The 22111-nt window shown below is 37.8% G+C and overlaps 1 protein-coding gene across 2 annotated transcripts in view; it reads right to left on the reverse strand.

Annotated features, from left to right (window-relative positions):
• The window catches only part of GRM7 (glutamate metabotropic receptor 7), a 102960-nt gene extending 96463 nt beyond the window's left edge, over window positions 1-6497 (reverse strand). For both annotated transcript variants that reach the window (XM_039348918.1, XM_039348917.1), the window contains exon 1: window positions 6377-6497. In XM_039348918.1, the coding sequence (XP_039204852.1) occupies window positions 6377-6439 (63 nt within the window). In that variant the 5' untranslated portion in view covers window positions 6440-6497. The remainder of the gene's footprint in view (window positions 1-6376) is intronic.
• Between the last annotated feature and the right edge of the window lie 15614 nt (window positions 6498-22111).

Here is a 22111-nt window from a genome sequence, read left to right on the forward strand (position 1 = left end):
ATAGCATAGTTTGAAGCATTCAATTAAAAAAAGTATTTGCATATGTTTATTGAAGGTGTCATGTAATTTCTCAACAGCTTTCTCTAATATGGGAAGATTGGAGACTGGCAAATAGTTATCTTAAATTGTCATATCAAGGAATACCTCCCTGAGAAGGGGCTATACCATTAGACACTAGGGAGATGGATGGATGGATGGATGGATGGATGGATGGATGGATGGATGGATAGGTAACCTCACTATTACATACACTACAGTCTATGCAGGGTGCAAATAAAGAAATGTGGCTTTTAGTATAGATAAATTTAATTTATGTATATCTATTATATCAATAGATATAACCCATACAAATAAAAACTCTTTGGGGAACCTTCATAATTTTTAAAAGTGGAAAGGGTTTCTAAGAGGAAAAAAGTTTAAGCAAGTCTGAAGTAGACAATTGCAATCATCAATCCAGAATGAAAAAGTACATGATAAAAAAGTACATGACTGTCTTCTGACAGTCTAGAATTTGCTTTTTAAATAAGGTAATGAAAATCTGTTATAGTCATCTCTATACGTATGGATATCTGATAAGACATCAGATATAAGATATTTTCTTATGTAAAAGCTCTAAGGATTATCATATAGTATCTCTCATTTTATACAAAGTCATTACTGAAAAATATCATTAAGATTAAAATTTAGATGAAATTCACTATAAAAATTATTTTATGTTAATTAACACACTATGGCTGAAACTAATATTTCCTTCCATGGAGCTCCAGTTGTTCCCTTTAGTTGTTTATTAGCCTAATCTGAGTTCAATGGAAATAACAGAAATGTCCATTGAAAATTGTCATCATATTTATTGGTATCTTGTCATTTTTTTCTCCAGTTGCTAAAACAGTAGTCCCAAGACTTTTGATATAGTGAGCTTGATAGTCAATAATGTTTTCATTACTTTGATCCTGAAGTTTATGCATCAAATGATGTAATTATTTTTTAAAATCTGAGGCTCAAACTGTTACTATGAATAAAGAAAGGTTAGATCCTTTCTCCCAAATTTAAATTCTTGATTTGGGGAATAAGAATATAGTGCAAACCAATGTGGGGAGTATCTTCTTTCAGGCAAGACTGCTTCTGTTGCTTTTCATGCTTTGTCTGGAACATGAAACAGGTTCCTAAGGAAGAGCTATATAGTTACACTTGGCAATCAAGAAAGCATGACAGAAGACTGCTACTCCTCCCCAGAACAATTTTCCTGCCTGAAAGGAAGATTGAAGGAACCACAATCCATCCCTGCCCTAATATTTTTGGCAGCTCAGAGCGAATGGTTGCAGGAATTGGGTATGTCTAGATTAATGAAGAGAAGGACGTGGGGTGCCATGATAGCAGTGTTCCAATATCTCAGGGGCTGCTGCAAAGAAGAGGGAGTCAAGCTATTCTCCAAAGTACTTGAAGGCAGGACAAGAAGCAATGGATGGAGACTAATCAAGGAGAGAACCAAGGACAAATTTTCTAAAAGTTAGAACAATTAATCATTGGAATGACTTGCCTCCAGAATTTGTAGGTGCTCTATTGCTGGAGGTTTTTAAGAAGAGATTGGACAATCATTTGTTTGAAATGGTATAGGGTTTCCTGCCTGAGCAGGAGGTTGGATTAGAAAACCTCCAAGATCCCTTCCAACTCTATTATTCTATAAAAAACATTAACAAGTAATTAATTTAAATCCAAGATGCAAAGAAGAAGAAAAAAGATGTAGAAAGTTAACTTAGTATTCACTTAGTACAGAAAAGGATAATAATATTTAATTATGTGCCTTGATAGAGGAAAAAACCCTTTTTCATTTGAGATGTCTTCATTTAATAAAATGGCTAACATCAGTAACAAAGTGGATGAACTTCTGATCAGATACAGAGGTCACCCATTGAAATTTAATCCTAGAAGAATTAGGATTAAAGAAAAGGTGTTTTGTTTTAACATACTGCCTAACATGCAGCATACAATATAACATACTACTTGCTTGGCTGGCTTCAAAAAAGGGCAGGATCAATTTATGGACTGTCATAGAGATCAGTGGCTATTAGCCTTGATAGCAGAGTGACTGCTTCTGAAATTCATCTGCTGAGAGACCAGCGGGCTTTCTTAGGCAACTAGTTGGCTGCTATTGGAGTATATAGGCCAGGGTCCCATCCAGCAGTTGTTTGTGTTCTTATGTTTTTATATATTTTTCATGGCTGGTTCATCTAGCCCAGGGATGGGAAACCTTGGCTCTTTCATGACTTGTGGACTTCAATACCCAGAATTCCTGAACCAGTTATGCTCTCTCAGGAATTCTGGGAATTCAAGTCCAAGAGTCATAAAAGAGCCAAGGTTCCCCACCCCTGGTCTAGCCAGAAGATAGCTGGGCAAAGTAGTAGCAAATATGTGAAGAAGCAAACTTGAGAACGCTTTTTAAGTGATCATATTTTTTTCTCTGTGTGTTTTAAAGTCAATGTATTTCATGCTGTTGTCTTGCATGACTTTGTTTGAAATCATAAATTTAAATCTGATTCTCATCGGAACTGCAGCATTTAAAGGAGCAGACTGCTAGAACTTCTTAAACAAACTGTCCATGAATCATAGAAATTAGATGCAGTATTTGAACTATTCCTGTTGGTTTCTGTCAGAATGTTTCTGTATTGAGAAGAAATAGCTTTTAAAACCCCTCCAAGACCACAATTACATTGCAAAGGAAACATTGATTATACTACTAAAACCTGATCATGAATTCTGCAGTGGTCTTCTGTCACAACAGTTTTATTTATTTGGAATATGATTCTGAAGAACATTTTATCTCCCTTATTTTTTTAAAAAAAGCATTTTAATGCAGCTGCTACATCTTAAGGCTGAATATCATTCTCTCAGTACAGAGCTACAAATGTTTTATCCTCTTTTCTTCAGGCTACTTGCACACTACATCTCATATTTGGATATTATTTTTCATATTATTGCTTGCTACTGATTGTGCGAACATTTTTAAAAATTGATGTGAATCTTATTTACAAAACATAAGGGTCACAGGAATACATAAACCACAACAATTCTAATGTCATGGTTCCGACTAATGAAACACTTCAAAGAACTTCCAGGAATTGTTTATCCTAAAAAGTTTTTTATTCATGTAACAAAATGTCAGCATGACATGAATGAGGGTTGCCAAGATCTAAATTCCCCTCCCCTGAGCACATATTTTGCCAGCATGTTCCCTCCCTTAATTTTCTGTCATAAATCACATTCTCCTATAAGTTTGATGGCCAAAGGTTCTCTTCCATTTGCAGCCTGGGATTTTTATCTAATATAATTACCCACATACATTCTTTCTCTTCCCCTCCCAGCATCATATGAGTTAACTCTAAAAATACCACACAGCTCTGCATATTTTATCAGAGCAAGAACATCCAATGTTAGCAGAGTTGACATCTAATTTGATTGCCGATTCATCCAGTAGCTCAGCCCAAAATGTATTGGCTTTACTTAAATAATGGAAAATAATGCTCAAATTTTTCTGGCATAGAATAATAAATTATTTCCTCCTCCTCCTCCTCTTCCTCCTCCTCCTCCTCCTCTTCCTCCTGTTTTAAGTAACTGCATATCTGTATTTTTGTCATCCAAAGTCCCTTGTGCTATAATTATTTTGGTTTGAATAGGACAACTGTGACATATTTCACTGAGAAACAATTCTACATGAACATCAGTCAGAAAAATGATCACCAGCTTTGAACATGACCTCAAGAGAAAGATTTTTATGATAGTGAATGATACACTAAATTAATATCACAGACTCTGTTTAGACCAGAAAGCCATCCTTGAAGTTATACAGCTACATTATTCAGTTATCCCTTTGACAGGTGAAAGTTGTTGGGTTTTCAATTCAATAGAGGAGCAGGCAAGTTGCCTTGACAAAATCAGAATCAGCACAGCTGCATCCAAAGACTTGAGAACCTCACCTTCACAATGCCAATGTCAGCCAGACCAAAAGCCACTATTTCTCTTAATTATAAAAAAAACTTAATTAATTATAAAATAGACATTCCAATCATTTAAAACAGACCAAATTTCCAAGAGCAGATCTCTACTTACTGTTTAAACTTCTTGTATCCTTTGTGTTTATGCATGATTCTAAATCAGTTTAAGAAAATTATACTCAAATTAAGGCTCTTTGAGAACAGTTAGGATACTCAGATTGAACAACAAGCAACCATATCTCGCACAATTAGCAATGACTAATCACTTTTCATTTTGCAAATGAGCTTTTATGAACATATATATGAGGTTCAGAATCACCTCAAACCATAAGATGGGCAACATAAAAATAATAATAAATACCCTTAGTATAAGTACACATTTATAACTATATAATTTATAATTACATCTAAATCTGCTAGACAGTTTTTATTCAGTTGTTTTATATACAACTTGAAATGTCCAAATAAGCAGGCATAAAAAGATAAAAAGGGTCTTACTTTACTGCCCTATCATTTTCTCATGACTTTCAGAGCTATAAGAGCACAATAGGAATAAGTTGTGCTTTGTAAAAAGAAAGTTGGTGCTTCAGAAATCAGAAAATAACGGGTTTTTTTAAACAAAAGCCCTTTTCCCAAGCTTCCAACTTTCCTTATGCTTCCTTTAAACAAACAAATTCAGTAATGCAATGTTTTACAGTTTTTCCAGTAACTGAAGATAATACAATTTCATCCTCAGATTCTAAATAACCTATAGCTATTTGAAAGATAATCCTTCTGCAACCAACCAGCAACCATTTATTTACCAAGTGCGATAAACATTGTGTTATTATAGCAGTCATGATAAAAAGCACTTCTAGAAAGTATAAGAGAATGTGGTAAATATTGGTTTAGTTGAAGGAGTGTTCCTTGTTCTGCAGAATAGCCAATGAACTGCTGAGGTCTACAATAAACTGAAGCTTTCTATCTGAAACAGGCAGGTAACATAACATAAAAAAGCATACTTTAGAGCACGGGTGTCAAACTCGCCGCATCACGTAATGTGTCATGATGTATCGTGACTTTTTTGCATTGCCAGAGCTGGGGTGGGAGAGGCCTCCATATGATGCAACCAGCCCATGGGCTGGCAGTTTGACGCCCCTGCTTTAGAGGTAGAGCAGAAAAATATAGTGTGCAATTGCTTTGATAGTGAGTGGAGAATTATAAGAGATACAGCATCTAGTTTTATCCTCTAGAAATGGCTGCAGAACTGGGCAGGGCACGTAAACATATTAAATGGTAGATGGCTAGTAGTGTCCAATCATAAAAGAGAGACAATTTCAATACTCTTCCAATATAACTCTTTCTCTCTCTTTCTGTACACAGAAATGTACAGATCACCCACAAAGCAACACACAAATCCAACAATATCTGACAAAAAATGATGTCCTGATCATTACATTGGACTTTCAACACAGGCTCACCACCCACAGCTCAGTGAATGACACTACCTATTTGTTTTCAGTCAGTCTCAAAATATAGTGAATATACAACACCTTTCATTCAGTGTTGGAGGAGTGGGATCAAATTACAAATATCTTAAAGCAAAATGTGAAGCACATTTCCACATGAAGCTAAAAAGTAAAATACAATTTCAGTACAGGCACCTCATCAAATGAGGCTAGTCACAAGGAAGGCATGCAGAAAAGCCTGACTGAATTTTCCACGCATTCTGCCTCTTGAAAATAAGGCAGCTGAATATATCTATAGTTTTATAGTGTGCCATCAATGCAAACTTCAAATGATAAGCATTTTTGGGAGAAAAAAGCAGGCTAAGCAATTTTCTGACAGCATGGTAGGCAAAAATGTACTGGACTTGAGTGAAGAATGAAAGTTCTCAGAGCTCATCTGAGGTTTTAAAGAAAGACTTTATGATAGCTGGGTCAGAGGTTAGTGCCATCATATTCAGTCCATGGGAAATTAGGGTGCACTTGAAATAAAAGAATAAATATCAGATCAGCAAAAAACATAGAAATGATAAAAAGGGTTACTTAACAAACTTCCTTTAAAGATTTGTTTGTTTGCTTGTTTACAGTATTGGTAAGTCACCAAAGTGACTGCCTGCTCATTTGCTTTCAGGTCAGTTTTAACCTAAAACTACCCCAGAAACAAATCTAGGATCAATCAATAATATAAGTGCCCAACCCAAGGTGGAAATAAACCCTGGGAATAGCCATGATGAATATTGGATATGAATGAGATGGGCAGTATATAAATTTAATAAATAAATATAATAAATAAATCTAGACCTCTGCAATAATTCTAATTACATACAGACAAATCTTTTTTTCCATAAATTAAGGTACATCATCATCCAACTGTTTATGAGAAGCTGTAGACTAACAGCATACCTGCCAATATGGAAGGATCAGAAAAGCTGTATGATTATGACAATGAACTACATGTAACAGCATGGGTTAATTAATTGATTAGTGTATTCCTCTGCTCCTCCAGCATTCTCTTTCTCTTGCCCTAAAGAGATAAATCCAACAAAAAGGCATTAATAAGTGGTATGGAAGTACATAGCATTTGCCACTGTAGGCAATCTTTTCAAAAGACAAGCCAAGAAATATTATTGGCCAATAAGAGACAAGCAACTATGCACACTCTTTTGTGTGACATTTGGATTGACCAATGAAATAATGGTTTGAAAAATCTGACAATATTTGACATTACAATACAGGCCTCTCAGCAAACGGTTTCCATCCTCTTCAAGGAGGAACATGAAACATGCTTTTATGTCAACTACTTTCCATTTCAGAATTTGGACAGCAGATGGAGATGGAGAGGTCTAATTCATGGAAACATACAACATGGTGGGCCTAACACATAGCCTTTTTCCAAGATGTGACTAGTACAACCAAGGTTAGGATGTGTGGGAAAGACAATAATTCATTTAATTTCTCAATCACATTCAGCCCAAACTGAAGATTTATGGGCATGAAATATAACATCTCCCAATAACCATATGAGGATAAATATACACCAGGGTGCTCAGCAACTTGCTGAGTCACCATGCCAGCTCTCAAAATAAGCTCAGCTTAACAGTAGCAGTCATGAAAATAGCAGGAACTCAGTTCATGCCCATATGAGGCCAACAACAGTTAAAGAGCCAAAATCTTCAACTGCATCTGCTTTTGTCTCTTCCTTCAACCAGCAGCCACTGCTCCTTTGGAGCTAAGAAGAGGAGAAAGAGATGGTTGCTGTAACTGAAGTTCCTGGCCTAGGAATAGAAATTATAGGCATCCATTGGATGAATGGATGAGGAATAATACCATCTCTCCAATGGATTAATGGGTCTATACTGCTAATCTCCATCAAGGTTCACTGTAGTGGAGCCAGCCTTGGTATTATAACTGACTATTGCTTGGGGGTAGCCGTTTGTGTGAAAACTTCATGCAACTGAGTCATTTTTATCAATGGGGAATCATTCTTGGCCCAGCTCTTTCACAACTGACTCTTTTCTGCAAAATAGTGATTCACAGACCAGGCTAGCAGAGAAGATGCTTGCCCACATGATGGGAAAGCCATGTCACATTCTTTTTAATAGAAATATGAGATTTAATCCAACTTGCCTCATGAAACTAAGCAAAAAAAAAAAAAAGCATCAGATACCTATCACTCCTAGGAAATACGGATTTATAACTTATTACACCTTTTGACACTCCCGTGCTTAAGATGATTGCCAAGTGCTCCTTTGAAATGATGAATTCAGCAAGTCTAGATTATTTAAGATAAATCATACTTGAAAAAGGGCTGCCCTAAATATCATTTCAGTGCCTATGCTTCATTCCTACAATCAGTTCTTATGTAGTAATTAAGGGGGGGGGGGGGAGAAAAACAGAACAAGACAAAGAACCCTTCCATAGTTATGTGTTTCTATAGAAAAGGAAAGAAGAGTATTCACTTCAATCTCAGGCTGCTGCAGTGTTGCACATTCAAGAGCCTGCTATTTTACATCATTATTGTTCAAGGAGAACTACTGCAGAGAAACCTGATGTGCACAAGCAACTTGCCTAGGACTTATTACTTCTGGGAGGGCAGCTCTAGCCTAGAAATGCGAAAAACGGAGGAGTAAATTTTCCTTGGTGACTAGGTTTTATGAAGTTTGAGTTTATAATTTCTTCATGGGTTCTCTTTTCTCTGCTCCTAGTAGCTATCTAGGAATGATTGGTTGCTAAAAACTAAAAATTGCATTTTCGTTTTTAAAAACCAATGGAAACTTTGTAAGGAGAATTGTGAAAGCAAGGATGATTTAAGAAAGAAATAATGACGGAAAGTAAGTGGCATGCAAGGCATTTCTTATATGGTAGATTCTTATTTCATGTATTTCAAACAATTAAAAAATAAACCAAGGTGAAGTCTGGATATACAATTGATACCTCCCTCCAATTATCTCTTCTGAAATCAGAAAAAAACCTAAAATTTTCCAACAGATATTAAAAATAAAAAAAATCATATATTAAATTTCTATTTGATTATCATACCAATGCTCTTAAAATGTGCCTTAAAGGAGAGTTTTTTGATGAATGAAATGAAACCAAAATGTTAAGTTCACAATTATCATTATTTATGGAGCGTAATACATTGTTTAAACTACTCCTTAATGTTTCTGATGTGGCAAATCTTGTTATTGTGAAATACAGTTGGTCAAATGGAAGCTGGCAATTTTGATGGATGAGTACATTCTTCCCACATAAAAATTCATTCCATCTTCAAGACATATGGGCCACGATGCCTGGCATTTACTGACCACTATATTGCAAGTAAGAATGTGGGAAATCTTTTTTTTACACAACAGATATTAGTTGTTACTAAAGAAGAACAAGAAAACAACAGGTATTATAAAAAAAAACCCTGCCAGGTGCCTCAGGTACAAAAGAGAGAACTTTGTGATTAATCCCAAGAAATATATGTAGTTTTAAAATTAAGGAGAACAATTCTGTTAGAAATAGCTATTTATGTCCGCTGCTATACAATATTCAGCATTCAAACTTTCCAACTACAATTGTAAATATTTTTTTTCAATATTTTTACTATCCTCAACTCCTATATGTTTGGTAAAATTGCCTAGCTTAATGGGAATGTATAAATGAGACTTATATTGCCATCGGCTCATTTCAATAGGTTTGCAAATCCCTCACTTCTCATTCAATTATTTTATTAGCTACTTAAATGCTTCTTTTATGATTTCTTAATATTTGCTATTTTTTGTTCTATTCTTAAATCTAGTTTTGTTGACATGCATCAAGACTGAGGATAGGCACTTTTAAGCTCTGAATTCACTCAGTTGCTAGTAAATTCAAATTTCTCCGTGTCTGCTGAAAAGTTCTTAAATGCATTTAGCACTGCATTCAGATCTCTCCCTTCCCCTTGGAACAATTTTGTTCTTTTCCAGTTGGACTAATACTTCAATTTTCCTGTCAATTTTCTTTTCTGAGCCAGTTCATTTACAGAATCATATAATTAGCTAATAATTATTTGCCATTAATACATGTTTTTCCAGTAAATTCATTTATATTTCATAAGATTATTGACGTCTATATTGATTTTCAGCTCTGATTATTAACACATGTTTCTGTTTCATATGCCTTAATTATACAATATGAAAAGATTACAGTTATTTTTGGAAATACACATCTCTGGATATTTTATTCTTCTAAAATGAGAGTATATAACTGTAGCTGGAACTGGGCAAGCATTAGAATCAATAAAAAGGAGTTCCAATCGTTTGACCACTACAATATTTAAGTTTTACCCCCAGATGTTATCATCATCCAGCAGTCTCTGATTTTAGAGTGCAGAAGCTCCAATAATGCGGGCCCCATAAATGTAGGGTTTAAAATCATTTGTGCTAATGTTTCCAGCTCCTGGATTCTTCCCAAACTATGGAATGAGGTTTGTACCATTTATGTACTGTATATAATTTTCTTTAATGAAGAAAGAGGAAATCGGAATCAGGGATCATAGCTGGAATCATTCAACCCCATCTCTATGCAGTCAAAATTAGCATAGAATCTACAATGAGGAACAAAGGCACATACACATACATTACTTTAAGGGACTTAGTTCCACTGTTAAACTGCTTGTTTCCAAACAATAACTCAAGCATTAACAGAGAACTAGAACAAAGAAATGAGAATGTTTCCTATATGTGTTCCCATTTCTTTTATATTTAAATTCTAAAGATGTGTAAAAAGGCATGTCACATTTTTTTACAATAGTTTCTAACATGGGGGCTTTAACCATAGTGATTCCTCCCTAAAATATGTAAATGTAAATTTCCCAAGACATGTTTCACATGGATATTATCTTAGTTTTATTATTTGAAATAGAAAAACACTCAGGGAAAATTGTTTATTTAACTGTAGTTTCATCAATATCTCTTTCACCAGTGTATCTTTACTGGAATTATAAATTATTATTGATTTTTGATCTGGGAAATATGAAGTCTGACACATTTCAGGGGATACTAGTGTTCACACTATGGCAGAATTTTTTGACTTCCCAAAATTCAAATAAAACTTCAGCCATTGACTTTCTGAGTCTTTCACTGGAGCTCAAAATTAATACATTTTCTTGAGTCATCCTTAATCCTCCATAAGCCGATACATGGAAAATTAGGTTTTGTTTATTGAGCATTAATTATATTTCACATTGTCACATTAAGAGTCACTGTAGTTATGCCTCGCTGATCAATCACAAGTAGGGGGTAGGGTGGGAAGAAGCGGACAGCAGATCATTACAGACAATAACTGGGACTTGTCATGAGATGTAAAATGTTTAAGTCTGGGTCTGGCAGCCAAAACAGTAAGAGAGAAGGGCCATTGAAAATGGGAAAAGATGTTGTTGTTGTTGTTGTTAATTGCGAAGTCGTGTCCGACCCATCGCGACCCCATGGACAATGTTCCTCCAGGTCTTCCTGTCCTCTACCATCTTCTGGAGTCCATTTAAGTTCACACCTACTGCTTCAATGACTCCATCCAGCCATCTCATTCTGTCGTCCCTTTCTTCTATTGCCCTCAATCTTTCCCAGCATTAGGCCCTTCTCCAGTGAGTCCTTCCTTCTCATTAGGTGGCCAAAGTATTTGAGTTTCAACTTCAGGATCTGGCCTTCTAAAGAGCAGTCGGGTTGATCTCTTCTAGGACTGACCGGTTTGAACGCCTTGCAGTCCAAGGGACTCGCAGGAGTCTTCTCCAGCACCAGCACCATAGTTCAAAGGGAACTATGGGAAAAGATATCTTACCCCATTCACTTATTTATCTGTGAAATGTACTATTATAAGAGAGAGAGGGGGGGATTTGTTTTAAAATTTCATACAGTTATCTAATTTTATTTTAAAGTAGTTACTATTACTCTAACATATGGAAGGGTTTCAGTACACAGTTGTAAGTATATTTACTTATATTTAAGTATATTTATCCATGTGGTATGCTTGCAATATTATTTTTCTCATCTTCCCTTTTTATTGCTATCGTTATTGTGATGATTAATATTATTGTGTTGTTTCCCATGTACACTAAGAGCTTCTGTATTGGAGACAAATTCCTTCTGCGTCTAATAACACTTGGCCAAATTGGAAGGGACTTTGAAGGACTTCCAGTTCTAATCCCTTCTGATTCCTGCTTCCCTGTCTCTAGCTGAAGTCTCTTTTCTTTCCTCCTTAACTGGTTCCCATCCCCTGGACTGGGGCTAACTACTGAGCCTTGAGTCCTTCGGAACTGGGGTGCGGAAATGGAGGGCAATGCACATGCCCTCCATTTGTGTGAGTGGTAGGTATGCATGCCCACCCACTCATGCAAATGGAGCCACACACACATGAGCGTTCCTGCCACTCACACAGAATCATCCCCTCTCTTTTCCCCCACCCCCAGTCAGTCCCCAAAGCTGGAAAAGTTGGGAAACTCTGCTCTATTCCATGAGTCCTCACATTTTTTTCAGGCAGCAATTCAGGTATTGTTGTTTTTTTCTTCTATCTCCATGAATAATCAGAAGTCACAAGTTGTTGATGAAGATTCTCAGTCATCCAGGTAGAATCTGAGCAAATTTTCTAATTGCTGTGACTCAATTTCCAGACAAAAGCCACCATTTCACTGCAGAATGATAGGCACTGAACATCTAGATTCATCATTAAATAATACTAAAAGCTAGTAGATTTGGCACACATGCTCCATTCTTCATGTGAAATACAGTGTGATGTGACACAAGTACCTAAACTATGGAAACATTGTTTGTAAAGATAAATAAAACATTGTAAACATAGTGCAGATGTAACTTAGGTTGCAATCTTAATCTCAGTTCTCTTAGAAGAAAAAATTGCTGAAATTGATTTATATAAGAGATAATCATGCAAACACTTTTATTTTTATTATATTGAAGCAATAATCCAAACCTCACATTAAGAATACATTAAAAATAAGGACTTGTGAATATTGGAAGTTGTTCATAAATAATAAAAAAATTATTTGCACTGTGTCAATAGGTTCCGACTAATGAAGCACTTCAAAGAACTTTCAGGCATGTTTCCTAAAGTTTTATTTCAGAGCTACAATTTTGCCAGTCACCATGATGGACATGTTGATGCCAGAATCTGACTTCCTGTCGCTGGCATCAACCTTTTCTTGCTAAACCCCTCCCTTGTCTTGCAGTCACAAGTCACATTATCCAATTAGTGTGAAGGTCAAAAGTTTACTTCCTCTTTCTTTCCCGGGCTTTTTCTCCCCCCCCACTCTAAGCTGTGTATTAACCCAGTAATTACCAGACAGTTTTGCATATTGTCAAAGCAAGAATATACAGTATTTGCAGCATTGACATACTACTTGGACTAATTCATCTATATTATTTAGAAAAAATACAAAACAATTATCATATTTTACATTAATACAGTTAAGTCCAAAGCTTTAATCCAAAGCATAGTTATTGAGAGCAATCCCTATTAAACATAGTAATGTATAAGATTGTGCATTGTCTACTCCTTGCCCTAATCATTTTCTTAAGAAAGCATTCAAGACCTTATTTCTTAAAAGGCATTATTACTTTTTTTTCTTTTGAAACAATCTCAAAAACATGCTATTAAACTAATATATTTATCAGCAAGCTAAATTGCTCTGATAACCATTCCTCCAAACAAGGCCATGTCCTGGCTTGAATAACTGGTCTCCAGAATGCACATGTTATTAAATCATCCTTATTGCTTGGAATTAATTTGGCTTGTTTAATTAAATCCCATATATTATTGTTGGCTTAAGTTATTATAATGCCAGCTTACCCTTATGAGTAATTTGCATATTGGGCAGGTGGAAATTGACATAGGGCCTTGGATATTGTGTGTCTTTGCATCACTGTCATACAAATACATCATCTGTTCTCCATTTATGACACATAAACGGACTGCTTTAAATCTTATTTAGTCTTCTGGGAGAGTTCATTAAAGTAGGAAAGAAATCCACATAGAACAATAAACAGCTATTCTTCCGAGTGTGAAATCTTTAGCTCTTTATAGTTGCTTTTTTGTCTTTTTAAACAGATATATATTTCCCAAATTAATGGGATTCTCTGGATAAATTACCTCCACTGCAGCCTCTTATTCTTACCTTTGCGCCTTCAAAAGTACATTTGCTCAAGATAAACTTTTGACTTGTTTGGTGATGCTGTGTAAGAGATGTTGGGTTGGGAGACTTGGGACGGAAGAGGGACTTAAAAGATCTCAAATGAAAATCATTGATGTTAGCCACTAAGATAAATTTAAGAGCTGCTGATTAAATGGAAATTCTCAAACATGCTGGGATATTATATTGAGCTGCGGAAGCACAAGGATGCTGAAGGGCAACCTGGGATTATTTGGATTAATTCAGTTGCAATATTATTTTCATAGGTTCATTTCCCACATTGTCAGCTGCTTAGAGTTATCACAGGAGTTGTGGAAGCAGGAAGTCTCTAAATGATATATGGATGAATTGTACTGAGTGTTACTCTTTCTACAAGCAAAATTAAGCTTCAGGGATCATAGTTCAGATGGGATACTAATTTTGGACTCAACATTTTTGTTTATTTTTTAAGAATGCCAATCCAGAGCAGAGAAAAAGGAGGAAAAGAGGGTTTTTTAAAATATTTCATTTCAAATGCAAATATGTACCTGACATGGATATTAATAATATGCAATGACTATGAAGAAGGAAGAGGAGGAGGAAAATAAAAAGTTAATCTGATTTAACAAAGGTTATGGAATTGAGGTCTAGCCCAATATTCCTGCATCAGCCTAGTTTTAGTGGTTCAGTTGGCATCATTTTTAGTTAATACTTACCTCTCTCAAAGGTTAACATTCACTAATCCTGCCTCTTGATGATGTTCATTAGAGATGAGGACTTCTCTCTGAAGTTATTTTATACATGTGGTCTAATTACATATTTCCTGTTCCCAACTCTGCAGTATTCACCCTCAAATTATTTTACTACTCTCATTCCAACAAAGATATTCAAAGGACTACAAATAGTATTGGATCCCTCTGTGTTTATTCCTTCATGTTCCTCAAATGGAATTTCCATTTCCATACATTTTATGATTAAAAATTGTAATTTTCAGACAATTAGGACAAATGACCAAAGGAACTCCTCTCAGAATATTTCTAACAAAGACAAAAGGAGGACTTTTCCAGAGGGTGAAAGAAAAGAAACAAGACTGAAGCAACATGGGGATCCATGCCAGAAGAATCTTTTAGCACTCATTCCTTCTCACTCTCCCAAGAATGGCATTAAGGGCACTCCAAATCCAGCAATGGCTTGATCTGGCTTTGGATGAAGAGTATGAGACCTTTTAAATGGCCCTTCTTGTCTTTGATTCAAGGCATTTATTTCTCTTGCTTGGAGGCTCAGATTTTGAAACAGTCAGTGCTATGCTAGAGAAAAGTGTAGAAAATTTAGACCAGGGGTCTTCAAACTGGGCCCTTTTATGACTCATGGATTTCAATTCTCAGAATTCCTCAGCCAGCATGCTGGCTGAGGAATTCTGGGAGTTGAAGTCCATGAGTCATAAAAGGACTGAGTTTGAAGACCCCTAGCTTAGACAGAGATAGAGAGATGGAGCTATAAACAACAAGAGCAAACTCCCATCTCCTAGATTGAGGTAAGTTTGAATCCATCACCAAAAGAAAATTGGCAACATCTTGAGACTGAAGCATCATATATCAAGGATCTCCAAACCCCGGGCCATTACTGGGCCACAGCCTGTTCAGAACTGGGCCGCAAAAGTGGGGGACGAGCACACGCACAAAGCTCCACTTACTGAGCAGTGTGGGCACTCATGCTCACATGTGAAGCTCCATTTGTACAACACTTGATCCCAACTTCAACAGCCATTCCAGCATCTTGCTTTGCAAGATGATGTCCTTTAGGACATATCTGGGGTCACTGTTCAATCTTCTAGTTTTTCAGTCTTTGACAGAGATGCCTACTTAAATTGAGTTGTTTTCCATGAATTTAACTAAACTGTCTTATTTAACTAAACTATATTCTGTCCTATCAAACTGAACCAAAATTTATCAGAAATGATTTTTAAACTCTTTGTTGTTGCTATTTAAAGTTCTGTTGTAAAAAAAATCCAGCACACAATTATTCCAAAGTCAGTCCAAATTTTTCAGTGGGACTCCCATAACAGTCAGTATGCACAAATTTCTATGATGAATCTTCAGAGTCTTACTAAATATTTACAAAAGGTTACCAATCCAGCCTACAGTATATGTGTTGAAGGGCTGTGGAGTAATTTGATGAAGCTTTAACTGTACCAACTGATCAGAGTCATTAACTGAAGCAGGAACCAGCTCTAAAGCAATGAATCAATTGGATGATTTTGAAGCATTTTATAGCCAAGCATATGACTGATGCAATGACTTTTTTATGGCTTCTGGGATTGTTACAGATGAGATATTATGCAGCAACTTCAGCTTCATTTATGGAGAAAGGAGGGGGCTGAGTGATTGACGGGCCCTCTGACAGTGACATGAGCAGCTGATCAACAAGATTTATCTCCTCATTAAACTTTTTGCCAATCAGAGCACCTTTGGGGAGGTAAGATCCAAAGCAAATTTCTTTGTGCTTTAATCCTTTTTTTTAGCTTTCAGCTTCTTTGATGTGAATAATCACAAACTAACTTGGATCTCTCTTATGGCAATAATATGTTACATTTGTGTTAGTTCTACTACAGAAGTTCTACTAACAGAAGGACTGAGGGCATTGAACTCAGCTCTCAGCATTCTGAATATGGGTTCAGTGCGTACCTGCTTCTGCTCAACTAATTCAAGGAACCACAATCCTGACTTGCCAGTGAGCAGCTTCTTACCATGTGGGGCTTTGCTTGCTAACCAGCCATGACAACTAAGTTTAGCTTCTAGCCATCCCCAAAATCCCAAGGTCAATGATAGCAAACCTATGCCATCTCACTCAGGTGAGTCAGTGAATCATTTTTCTAAATCCAAAATCACAAGAGAACACATGGAAAAGGGCTTATTTAAAAAATAAAACATAAACACTTGTATTTTAACATTGGAGTAGAATATTTTATGCATTGGTGTGGCAACATCTTATAGGCTTTTTCCTGGACAATTTATGTTATATCTTATGTTGTATCTTCATCTATGCTATCACAAGTGTGATTGTGGTGTGTGTGTGTGTAGAGAGAGAGAGAGAGAGAGAGAGAGAAGGGGAGGGAGGGCTTTGATGTCATGAAACAATTGACCCGGTTATATATATATATATATATATATATATATATATATATATATATATATATATATATATATATGTAAGTAGGTCTTTGGTTCATTCGGGTTTTCTCCCATGTCAAATTGGAAGTGTCTTGGCGACGTTTCGACGAAGTCTCCTTCGTCATCTTCAGGCTGGTGTTTTCGGCTTCGTGCCTCGAGCAGCAGTGTGTGGTCTTGGCTGTTTCTTCCTTTTAACTGCCAGTGGAGGTATGAACTGATTGGGTGGGAGCTTGGCTGTGTTCTGATTGGGTGGAGGTGTGTTCTGATTGGTTAGGGGCTTGGCTGTGCTCTGATTGGCTGGGGGGTTGGCTGTGCTCTGATTGGCTGGGGGTTGGCTGTGCTCTGATTGGCTGGGGGAGTGTTCTGTTTGGTTGTGCTCAGGTTAGTCTGAGTTGCAGAGGGATTCAAGATTTTGGGCTGCCCTGCCATTCCTTGGCTTCGTGTTCGTGGTCGTGCTTCCTCTTCATGGAGGGTGTCAGTTTGCTTCATGTATGGATTGGGGGGTTTTAAAGTGGCTAATGATGCAGCTGTGGTCTGGCTTCTGGTTTGTGGTCGTGCCTCATAGTCAGTGTGGCTTTGGGTTTGTTTTTTGCGTGGATGTTTGGTGGTGACATCCTGTGTGGTTTTTGTGAGTGTGGGTCTGGTATCATTTTTTGTGTTAGGGAGTCGTTTGTCAATGAGGGCGGGTTTCCAAATGGCTGGTAGGCGGGAGGTATCATCTCGCTTGTTCATGCTGTGTGGGCGTTTTTCTATCTCGATGGCTTCTCTGATTATTTGTTATTAAAATGTTCACTTTGGCAATGGTTCTGGTATTTTTAAAGTCAATTTCATGTCCTGTGGCTTTAAGGTGTTGGACCAGGGAAGATGTTGGTTCCTCTTTTTTGACTGAGTTCTATGTTCTTCAATGCGTGCACTTATTCTTCTGTTGGTTTGTCCGATGTATGTGGTGGGACAAGTGGTGCATGGGATTTCGTATACTCCTTGATTTTCTAATTCAATTTTATCTTTGGGGTTTCTAAGGATGGTGGATATTTTTCTGTTTGTGCAGAATGCTGTTTTGATGTTGTGTTTATGGAGGATCTTACTGATTCTGTCTGTGATGCCTTTATGTATGGGAGGATGGCTTTGCCGTTTTCTTGTTCTTTGTCTTGGATTTTAGTGGGGGTTTCTTTTTGGATTAGGTTTGTAATCTTATTTCTATGGAATCCATTGGATGTTAGTACATTGGTGAGAGTGTGTAGTTCGGGTTTTAGGTGTTGTTCGTCAGCTAAGCGTTTTGTTCTGGAGATGAGTGTCTTGGCTACAGAGTTGATCTGTGCTGGGTGGTGGTGTGAGAGAGCGTGCAGATAGCGTTTGTGTGTGTTTTCTTCTGGTAGATGGTGTGTCCTAGGGAGCCATTGGATTTCTTGTAGACTAAGACATCCAGGAAGGGAAGTTGGTTGTTAGTTTCTGTTTCCATGGTGAACTGTATTTTGGGGTGTAGGCTGTTGAGGTGTGTGAGGAAGTTGTCCAGTTTTTCTTTTCCATGTGGCCAGATTATGAAGGTGTCGTCTACGTATCTGAGCCAGAGTTTGGGTTTGTGATCCGATTTTTCTAGAGCTTGGGTTTCAAAGTGTTCCATGTAGAGGTTGGCAATGACAGGTGAGAGGGGTGATCCCATGGGTGCTCCTTCTGTTTGTTTGTATTTTTGTCCATTATAGATGAAGTATGTGTTGGATAGGCAGTGGTTGGTCAGATCTAAGATGTGTTTGGGGGGGTTATATTTGTTTTGGATAGCTGTCAAGGCTTCTTTGATAGGCACTTGGGTGAAGAGGGATATGATGACGAAGCAAAGCTCACAAGTAGGTCGCTGGGCTGTAAGTTTTGTTTCTTTATGATCTCTATAAAGTGGAATGAGTTTTTTAAGTGTGAGGTGATGGATTCTGCATAGGGCTGTAGTTGTTTGGCGAGAAATTTGGCTAGGTTTTGTAGAGGTGAGCCTATGGAGCTGACTATAGGTCTGAGTGGGGTTCCTTCTTTGTGTATCTTGGGGAGACCATAGAGTTTGGGGCATCTGGATGATTTCTCTCTGGGAATGATTCTTTGCTGGATCTCTTCGCTAATGGGGGAGGCTTTTATTTGGATCTGGTGGTTTTTTCCAGGTAGGTGGTGGGATCTGTATTTAGGGGTTTGTATGTGGAGTCTTGGAGTAGGTTGGTTAATTTGGTTTGGTAGTCAGATGTGTTCATAACCACCGTGGCGTTGCCCTTGTCTGCTGGTAGGATTATTATACTGGTGTCTTCTTTAAGGTTACGTAGTGCTGTCTGTTCCTCTTTGGGTAAGTTGCTTTTGGGTGGCTTGCTGGTGCAGAGGATGTTGGTGATTTCGAGTCTGATTCTGTTGGCGTCGTCGGGGTTGATTTTAGTCAGGCTGGTTTCAACTCCACATATAATGGTTTCAGTGGGGATGTGTTTGGGAGCGACTGCAAAGTTGAATCCTTTGGAAAGGACATTGGTTTCGGCTTTGGTGAGGATCCTATCTGAGATGTTATGCACTGTTTGTTTCATGTGTGGCTGTGAGGGAGGAGGGGTTTGTTTCTGGCGTTCTTGTAGTCTTCGGAGTTTGTTGGTGTGTGTATCTGTCTTGAAGGTGGTCTGTGTTTCGGCTCTCCAGACGGCAAGGTGTTTGGATTTGTCCCAAAGTGCGGGGTGGATCTTGTTGCTGAGTTTGAGGTGGAGTGTGAGGAGATCTTTGTTAATTCGGTCTAGGAGGAATCTTTTTGTGTGAAGTTCATTTCTGATTAGGGCCAATTCTGTTCTTTTCAGGATCCGTTTGGTGGCTGCAGAGTTGGAGTGGAATTTCAGTTGGAAACATGTGGGGATTAGATTTTGATCTCGGCAGTTGCGTAGGAATGCGAGGTCGCATAAAATGGAAGCTCTTTGGACTTCAAGTTTTTCATAGGTCCTGGTCAGATGGTGGATTTCCTCCCCGTAGAGGTTCAATATTAGTTTTCTGAGGTTTTCGCGGGTATTTGTATGTAGGTCTTTGGTTGTTCGGGTTTTCTCCCACGTAAAATTGGAAGTGTCTTGGCGACGTTTCGACGAAGTCCCATTCGTCACCTTCAGGCTGGTGCTTTCAGCTTCGTGCCTCGAGCTGCAGTGTGTGGTCTTGGCTGTTTCTTCCTTTTAACTGCCAGTGGAGGTATGACTTCGTCGAAACGTCGCCAAGACACACACAAACCGCTATCTGCACGCTCTCTCACACCACCACCCAACACAGATCAACTCTGTAGCCAAGACACTCATCTCCAGAACAAAACGCTTAGCTGACGAACAACACCTAAAACCCGAACTACACACTCTCACCAATGTACTAACATCCAACGGATTCCATAGAAATAAGATTACAACCTAATCCAAAAAGAAACCCCCACTAAAATCCAAGACAAAGAACAAGAAAACGGCAAAGCCATCCTCCCATACATAAAAGGCATCACAGACAGAATCAGTAAGATCCTCCATAAACACAACATCAAAACAGCATTCTGCACAAACAGAAAAATATCCACCATCCTTAGAAACCCCAAAGATAAAATTGAATTAGAAAATCAAGGAGTATACGAAATCCCATGCACCACTTGTCCCACCACATACATCGGACAAACCAACAGAAGAATAAGTGCACGCATTGAAGAACATAAGAACTCAGTCAAAAAAGAGGAACCAACATCTTCCCTGGTCCAACACCTTAAAGCTACAGGACATGAAATTGACTTTAAAAATACCAGAACCATTGCCAAAAGTGAACATTTTAATAACAGAATAATCAGAGAAGCCATCGAGATAGAAAAACGCCCACACAGCATGAACAAGCGAGATGATACCTCCCGCCTACCAGCCATTTGGAAACCCGCCCTCATTGACAAACGACTCCCTAACACAAAAAATGATACCAGACCCACACTCACAAAAACCACACAGGATGTCACCAACAAACATCCACGCAAAAAACAAACCCAAAGCCACACTGACTATGAGGCACGACCACAAACCAGAAGCCAGACCACAGCTGCATCATTAGCCACTTTAAACCCCCCCAATCCATACATGAAGCAAACTGACACCCTCCATGAAGAGGAATCACGACCACGAACACGAAGCCAAGGAATGGCAGGGCAGCCCAAAATCTTGAATCCCTCTGCAACTCAGACTAACCTGAGCACAACCAAACAGAACACTCCCCCAGCCAATCAGAGCACAGCCAACCCCCCAGCCAATCAGAGCACAGCCAACCCCCCAGCCAATCATAGCACAGCCAAGCCCCTAACCAATCAGAACACACCTCCACCCAATCAGAACACAGCCAAGCTCCCACCCAATCAGTTCATACCTCCACTGGCAGTTCAAAGGAAGAAACAGCCAAGACCACACACTGCAGCTCGAGGCACGAAGCTGAAAGCACCAGCCTGAAGATGACGAATGGGACTTCGTCGAAACGTCGCCAAGACACTTCCAATTTTACGTGGGATAAAACCCGAACAACCAAAGACCTACATATATATATATATATATATATATATATATATATAATAGATATATATATATATATATATATATATATATATATATATATATATATATATAGAGAGAGAGAGAGAGAGAGAGAGAGAGAGAGAGAGAGTGAGTGAGAGAGAGAGAGAGAGAGACTTTTTACTGTGTGAAATTGTGGAGGAGATGTTAATGTTCTCTAAAATGTTTATCATCTCTCTTTTCATCTTATTCTAGGAAAACAAAGCAATTTTATTTTGCTTGGAATTTTACCATTACAGCTTAAAAGACACACACACACACACACACACACACACACACACACACACACACAGAACGGTTGCTGGAATTGGATATGTCTAGTTTAATGAAAAGAAGGATAGGTGTGACATGATAGTAGTCACAATATCTCAGGGGTTGTCACAAAGAAGAGGGAGTCAATCTACTGTATTGTCCAAAGCACCTGAAGGCAGGACAAGAAGCAATGGATGGAAACTAATCAAGTAATCAAGGAAAGAAGAAATCTAGAATAAGGAGAAATTTCTGGACAGTTAGAACAATTAATTAGTAGAACAACTTGCCTCCAGAAGTTGTGAATGCTCCAACACTGGAAGTTTTTAAGAAGAGACTGGACAACCATTTGTTTGAAATGGTATAGGGCTTCCTGCCTGAGCAGGGGGTTGGACTAGAAGACCTCCAAGGTCCCTTCCAACTCTGTCATTTTTTTATTTTTTGTGGTATGCAATGATTTGAAAGTATGTATTTTATACTGTATATAGTTTGTATCTATGTCTCTCTCTCC

Source organism: Crotalus tigris, unplaced genomic scaffold, assembly GCF_016545835.1.
Source record: "Crotalus tigris isolate CLP2741 ecotype Arizona unplaced genomic scaffold, ASM1654583v1 scf7180000018202.2534663867:1097284, whole genome shotgun sequence".
NCBI lineage: Eukaryota > Metazoa > Chordata > Lepidosauria > Squamata > Viperidae > Crotalus > Crotalus tigris.